Genomic DNA, 7,581 nt, shown 5'->3' with positions numbered 1-7,581 from the left:
GGAAGCCTGCTTCTCCCTCTCCCACTCCCTCTGCTTGTGTTCGCTCTCTCGCTGTTTTTCTCTCCTTCAAATAAATAAATAAGATCTTTAAAAAAAAAAAACAGTGTAAAAGGGTTCCCCTTTACAACCTCTCCAACATTTGTTGTTTATTGCCTTGTCAATTTTTGCCATTCTAACTGGTGTAAGGTGGTATATCTCGATGTAGTTTTGATTTGAATTTCCCTGATGGCTAATGATGTTGAACAATTTTTCATATGTCTGTTAGCCATTTGTATGTCTTCTTTCGAGAATGTCTGTTCATGTCTTCTGCCCATTTTTTCACTGGATTATTTGTTTTTTGGGTGTTGAGTTTGAGAAGTTCTTTATAGATCTTGGATACCAGCCCTTTATCTGTAGTGTCATTTGCAAATATCTTCTCTCATTCCATGGGTTGCCTCATTGTTTTGTTGACTGTTTCCTTTGCTGTGCAAAAGCGTTTTATCTTTATGAAGTCCCAAAAGTTCATTTTCACTTTTGTTTCGCTTGCCTTTGGAGACGTGTCTTGAAAGAAGTTGCTGTGGCCAATGTTGAAGAGGTTATTGCCTATGTTCTCCTCTAGGATTTTGATGGATTCCTATCTCACATTGAGGTCTTTCATTTATTTAGAGTTTATCTTTGTGCATGGTGTAAAAGAATGGTTGAGTTTCATTCTTCTGTATATAGCTGTCCAATTTTGCCAGCACCATTTATTGACGAGACTGTCTTTTTTCCTTTTTTTTTTTTTTAAATTTTATTTATTTATTTGAGAGAGAGAGAGAGCACATGAGAGGGGAAGGGTCAGAGGGAGAAGCAGACTCCCTGCTGAGCAGGGAGCTTGATGCAGGACTCGATCCCGGGACTCCAGGATCATGACCTGAGCTGAAGTCAGTCGCTTAACCAACTGAGCCACCCAGACGCCCAAGACTGTCTTTTTTCCATTGGATATTTTTTCCTGCTTTGTTGGAGATTAGTTACCATAGAGTTGAGGGTCCATATCTGAGCTCCCTATTCTGTCCCATTGATCTACGTGTCTGTTTTTGTGCCAGTACCATGTTGTCTTGGTGATCACAGCTTTGTTAATAGAGTTTGAAATCAGGCAACGTGATGCCTCCTGCTTTGTGTTTCTTTTTCAACATTTCCTTGGCGATTCGGGGGCTTTTCTGGTTCCATACAAATTTTAGGATTGTTTGTTCCAGCACTCTGAAAAATACCATTGGTATTTTGATGGGATGGCGTTGAAAGTATAGATTGCTCTGGGTAGCACAGACATTTTAACAATGTTTAGTCTTCCGATCCATGAGCATGGAATGTTTTCCCATCTTTTTGTGTCTTCTTCAATTTCTTTCATAAGTGTCCTGTAGTTTCTAGAGTATAGATCCTTTACCTCTTTGGTTAGGTTTATTCCAAGGTATCTTATGGGTTTTGGTGCTGTTGTAAATGGAATCGATTCCCTAATTTTGCTTTCTACAGTTACATTGTTAGTGTATAGGAAAGCAACTGATTTCTGTGCATTGATTTTGTATCCTGCCACATTACTGAATTGCTGTATGAGTTCTAGTAATTTGGGGGTGGAGCCTTTTGGGTTTTCCACATAAAGTATCATGTCATCTGTGGAGAGAGAGTTTGACTTCTTCTTTGCCAATTGAATACCTTTTATTTCTTTTTGTTGTCTGATTGCTGTTGCTAGGACTGAACATTCCTCAATTTCATAAAAACCATCTATGAAAAGCCCACAGCGAATATCATTCTCAATGGGGAAAAGGTGAAAGCCTTTCCCTTAAGATCAGAAACAAGACAAGGATGCCAACTCTCGACACTATTTTTTCCTAATTCTTGACAGAGTGTCCAACAGAGAAAATGGGAGAGGCAGACCTACTCAATCACACCACTTCTGTGACATACATTCGGCTTAGAGGCTTATCTGTAAATCAGAAGGTACAGATGGCTGTGTTTGCCATGTTCCTCACTTTCTATGTCCTGACACTGATTGGGAACATCCTCATTGTCATAATTATTATCTATGACTGCCGGCTCCATACCCCGATGTATTTCTTCCTCAGTAACCTGTCTTTTATCGATGTCTGCCACTCCACGGTCACTGTCCCCAAGATGCTGACAGATACGTGGTCAGAAGAGAAGCTCATCTCCTTTGAGACCTGTGTCACCCAGATGTTTTTCCTGCACCTCTTTGCCTGCACCGAGATCTTTCTCCTTACCGTCATGGCCTACGATCGGTACATGGCCATTTGCAAACCACTACAGTACATGACAGTGATGAAATGGAAAGTATGTGTGCTGCTGGCTGTGGCCCTCTGGACGGGGGGCACCATCCACTCCATATCGCTGACCTCCCTCACCATCAAGCTGCCCTACTGTGGTCCTGATGAGATTGACAGCTTCTTCTGTGATGTGCCTCAGGTGATCAAACTGGCCTGCACGGATACACACATCATTGAAATCCTCATCATCTCCAACAGCGGGCTGATCTCTGTGGTCTGTTTCGTGGTCCTCGTGGTGTCCTACGCAGTCATCCTGGTGAGCCTGAGGCAGCAGATCTCCGAAGGCAGGCGGAAGGCCTTATCCACCTGTGCAGCCCACCTCACCGTCGTCACACTCTTCCTGGGACACTGCATCTTCATCTATTCCCGTCCATCCACCAGCCTCCCGGAGGACAAGGTGGTGTCTGTGTTTTTCACCGCTGTTACCCCCCTCCTGAACCCCATCATCTATACTCTTAGGAATGAAGACATGAAGAATGCCTTGAACAAGTTCATGGGGAGGTTGGAGGGGAGAGGAAAAAAATGACAATGTCTAAGCTCTCAAGAGACCTGGTGCTCCACATCAAAGAAACACCTTGCAAAGAATAAGTCACCTAACATTTATCAGGCTCTGTGACTTATAAAATTGTCTTCTGGTCCAATATCTGACAATCATAGCAATAGGATCTTTTTAGGATCTTCCATATGCTGGAAATTGTTCTAGGCACTCTGCATTTACTCCATCCTCACAGCCGCCTGTGAGGTAGGTATTATGCTTGTTTACAATGATGGAACTAAAGCTCAAAGAGAGCCAATGGCATGCCCAGCTAGGAAATGCTGGAAGCAGGCTATTAAGCCAAGTATATCAACACAAACTCATGCTATTTTCATGACACCATGCCGCCTCTCCCTGCTGTTGTCTTAGGGTGATAACTAACATTTAAACGAACCTTCAGATTGTTGGGCAGCACTTGACTACATCATTCACTCAGATGCTTGCCTAAATGGCTCAGCAAACACTGGTGACTCAGACCAAGTGAGTTTGCTTATGAGTTCAGTGACGTAGAAAGAAGACTTTGAGTCATTGAAGGTACTGATATCCTCAAGTGTCCAGGCTAAATCTGCCATCAGAGCAATGAAATGGGAATATCTTATTATTCATTCATTTGACAAATTTTTACCAAGTACCTATTATGTGCTAAGGACCAGGCTTACAATCACCACAAAAAAAAAAAAGAAAAATTTAGTCCCTCCTTCATGCAGTTTAGAGTCTAGTGAAAATAGGAAACAAAAATAGAAACAAATACATTTTAATTACAGATCATAACAAACCCTGTGGAAAAACCCACTGAATGCTGATAGAGAGTTTTAGAAAAGACTGTCTTCAGAGTGGGTAGGCAAGGAGGGTCTCTTTGACAAATGACATTGAAGCTAAGATCTGAAAGATGAGAAAAGACAGGTGATGAACGTTCTATCAGAGGAAATAGCAGGTGTTAGGAAAAGACCCTGGCTTGGTCCAAGCAGTGAAAGCGTAGAGTGGTTAGAGCTTAGACCCTAAGGCAGAGAATGGTGAGAGGTGACAGTGAAGAGGTAAAAAGTATTCTTTTTATACTTTCATGTCCTCTCAAGGGTCAACCGACTTTCAAAAAGGTGCCAAGATAATGCATGGGGGAAGAAATCTTTTTAAATAGTACTGGATCATCTAGGTAGATGGGAAAAATTAATCTCAACCCTCATCTCACACCTTGTATCAAAGTAAACTTAAAATGGATCACAAACCTAAAATTTAAAGCTGAACTGTAAAATTTCTAAAAGAAAACAGGAGAAAATCTTTGAGACTTCCGGGTAGGTGAAGATTTCTTAGGACACCAAAGGCATCAATCTTAAAAGTAAAAGATTGATAAATAAGACTTAACCAAAATATAAACTTCTGCTCTTCAAAATATATCATCCAGAAAATAAAACTGCAAGCCACAGCATGAGAAAAAATATTGCCAGGACATATATCCAACAAAGGTTTAGTATCCAGAATATACAAGAATACTGTTGTATACTCTTACAACACAGTGATAAGAAGACAAAAAATCATAATCTAAAATGAGCAAAATATTTGAACAGACACATCATAACACAAGATATATGAAAGGATAATAAGCAAATTAAAAGATTCTCAGCATCATCAATAATTAAGAAAATGAAGAGTAAACCACACACTCACTGGAAGGCCTAAAATTAAATATTGACAATACCAATTATTGGATGTTAAACTCTTATACTTCTTTTTTTTTTTTTAAGATTTTATTTATTTATTTAATTGACACAGAGAGAGAGAGACAGGGGGAGTGGGAGACGGAGAAGCAGGCTTCTGGCCAAGCAGGGAGCCCAATGTGGGGCTCGATTCCAGGACCCTGAGATCATGGCCTGAGCCGAATGCAGTCGCTTAACCAACTGAGCCACCCAGGTGCCCCTAAACTCTTATACTTCTGATGAGAATATAAAAACGCACAACCACTTGGGAGCACCTGGCTGGTCAGTCAGGGGAGCATGAGACTCTTCATCTCAGGGTCATGAGTTTGAGCCCCACAGCAGGGGTAGAGTTTACTTAAAAATAAACAAATAAATCAATTAATTAATTAATTAATAACTTCAAAAAAATCATACAACCACTTTGGAAAACAGCTTTGTAGTTTCTCACAAGTTAAACATACACTTACTGTGTGATCCAATAATTCTACTCCTAGGTATTTACCCAGGAGAAATGAAGACATGTGGCCAAAATAACCTATACATAAACATTTATATCTACTTTATTCACAACTGTCAAAAACTGAAAACACCCAAATGCCCATCAATAAATAACTGTATCAGCTATTGTGGTATACCCATACCATAAGATATTATTCAACAACAAGAAGAAAGAAACTGCTACTGCCCCCCAAAAACATAGGTTAATCTCAGAAACACCTTGCAGAGCTAAAGAAGTCAGGTACTGAAAAGTTCATACCATATGATTCAATTTATATGAAGCTCTAGGAAAGACAAAGCTAATTCATAGTGACAAAAATCAGATTCTTGGATGCTTGGGTGGAGATAGAGGGATTGGCTGGGAAGGGACTGAAGAAACTTTCTGGGGTGATGGAAATGTCATTGACTAGAGAGATGGTTATGTGGGTGTATATATACCTTTGTCAAAATTTCTCAAACTGCCCAATTAAAATGCGTGCATTTTATGTAATTAAATTTTACCTCAGTAAAGTTTATTTTAAAATAAGTTTTTGGGGCATCTGGGTGGCTCAGTCAGTTAAGCATCTGCCTTCCGCTCAAGTCATGAACCCAGACTATTGGGTTTGAGCCCCGCATAGGGCTCTCTGCTCAGTGGGAGCCTGCCGCTCCCCCTGTTGGTGCTCTCTCTCTCTCTCCCTCTCTCTCTCTCTCTCTGTCAAATAAGTAAATAAAATATTTTTAAAAAATAAAATAAAATAATTTCTTTATACATTTCCACCTTGATTTTTATCAAAGTATTATGACAAATACAAAATAGATCCAGGAATAAGGAAAGAATCATGTTCAAAGTAACAATTTAATTCACTATAAATCAGTGATGGCTTAAACAACTTGAAACTATATTTGAAAGCAAGATTAAAACCACTATAATTTAATAGAACATAAGTGTGATATATAGCTTCCCAGAGGCAATAACCCACAGAATCCACAAATCAAGAAAATATGATCTCTCACAATTGTACCTGTTCCTGAAACTGAGTCCATGCCCCAAATTATGTTCTTTACTAGTGAAACCAGAAGCTTTCTTTAAACTTTTCCAGATTATTTTTCCTTTATGTTCCACCATGATCGTTTCCTTTATATAAGTAATAGTTAATAAGTCCTTCCCTTTATAAAGAAGTCTGCCCTGCTCTGGGCCATTTTATCTACTCATTTTGTTTTTTACTTCTGCTGTCTCATTAAAGATATGGCCATAATTATATTTGTGATTCCAAATCCATCATGTACCTGACTTCATGAAAAAACCTGTTTCTGTCTGAGATGCTTGATGGCACTTTTTACCTCCTCATTCCTCAAGGTGTAAATGAGGGGATTTAGCAAAGGGGTGACCACCGTGTAGAAGACAGATACCACCTTGTCCATGGAGAAGCTGATGTCTGGCCGAGTGTAGAGGAAGATACATGGTCCAAAGAAGAATGCAACCACCATGAAGTGGGCTGAGCAGGTAGACAGGGCTTTCCGGCGCCCTTCAGCTGACTGTCTTTTAAGAGAAACCAGGATGACCATGTAAGAGGTGACCAAAGCCAGGAAACAGGTGAGGGAGATGGTTCCACTATTAGACACAATGAGCATTCCCGTGAGGTATGTATCTGTGCAGGCCAGCTTGATGACAGGGGGCACATCGCAGAAGTAGCTGTCAATAATGTTGGGGCCGCAGTAAGGTAGACGAATGGTCAGGAAGGTCTGCACCAGAGAGTGAACAGTACCCCCCAGCCAGAGAGCAAAGACGAGCTGCACACAGACCCTGATGTTCATCACATTGGGATAATGCAGCGGAGCACAGATGGTTACATAACGATCATAAGCCATGATGGTCAGCAGAAAGATCTCAGCACAAGCAAACAGATGTAGAAAGAAGAGCTGTGCGATGCAATTATCAAAGGAAATCGTCTTTGTCTCCAAAAGCAAGCCCTCTAGCATCTTGGGCACAGTGACAGATGAGTGGCAAATGTCAATAAAGGACAGATTGCTCAGGAAGAAGTACATGGGGGTATGGAGATGCAGAGTAAAAACTATAGTAACTATGATGAGACTGTTCCCCAAAAGGGTTAGCACATATGTGACAAAGAATGCCACAGAAAATAGTATTTCCAGCACCCAGTTCTCAGTGAGTCCCAAGAAGACAAATTCAGTCACTCTTGTTTCATTTAGAGCATCCATCCAATGAGTTTCCAAAGGACCTTTTTGAGGGGCGGGGGGGGACCATGAAAGCTAATTTAGCTTTAATATTACAGGACTAGAACTCATTGAAGTGACTCTACATTCCATTATGAATTGTTTATTTATTATCAGGGCATATAAAATAGAAGACCAACCTAATAGCGATTGTTACAGTATACCCATTATGTATCAGGAGCCATTCCCAGCACTTTTGATACACCATTCTATCAACCACAACTGCACCATGGCATAGGCATTACTGTTCCTGGCTTGCAGATGAGATACATGAATCTCACAAGAATAAATACGTTGCCAAAACTCTTAGCCACTAGTTAGCTGGCTTTTTCATTTCAGTCTAACC

The 7,581-nt window shown here is 40.4% G+C and overlaps 2 protein-coding genes across 2 annotated transcripts; one reads left to right on the top strand and one right to left on the bottom strand.

Moving 5' to 3' along the window:
• The first annotated feature begins 1,875 nt into the window (after positions 1-1,875).
• On the top strand, positions 1,876-2,823 carry OR4E1 (olfactory receptor family 4 subfamily E member 1). The gene has a single exon (XM_036114629.2). The coding sequence runs from the start codon at positions 1,876-1,878 to the stop codon at positions 2,821-2,823; it is 948 nt and encodes a 315-aa protein (XP_035970522.2).
• Positions 2,824-6,293: 3,470 nt separating this feature from the next.
• OR4E2 (olfactory receptor family 4 subfamily E member 2) lies at positions 6,294-7,220 on the bottom strand. The gene has a single exon (XM_036114630.1). It carries the CDS (start codon positions 7,218-7,220, stop codon positions 6,294-6,296), a length of 927 nt encoding a protein of 308 aa, XP_035970523.1.
• Positions 7,221-7,581: the final 361 nt, after the last annotated feature.

The sequence above is a fragment of the Halichoerus grypus genome, chromosome 8 (genome assembly GCF_964656455.1).
Source record: "Halichoerus grypus chromosome 8, mHalGry1.hap1.1, whole genome shotgun sequence".
In the NCBI taxonomy this organism is placed as follows: domain Eukaryota; kingdom Metazoa; phylum Chordata; class Mammalia; order Carnivora; family Phocidae; genus Halichoerus; species Halichoerus grypus.
This window is presented reverse-complemented; position numbering and strand designations above follow the sequence as displayed.

Bases quoted from the DNA above. Each gene is read 5' to 3' on its own strand.
- OR4E1 (XM_036114629.2), top strand. From the start codon at position 1,876: ATGGGAGAGGCAGACCTACTCAATCACACCACTTCTGTGACATACATT.
- OR4E2 (XM_036114630.1), bottom strand. From the start codon at position 7,220: ATGGATGCTCTAAATGAAACAAGAGTGACTGAATTTGTCTTCTTGGGA.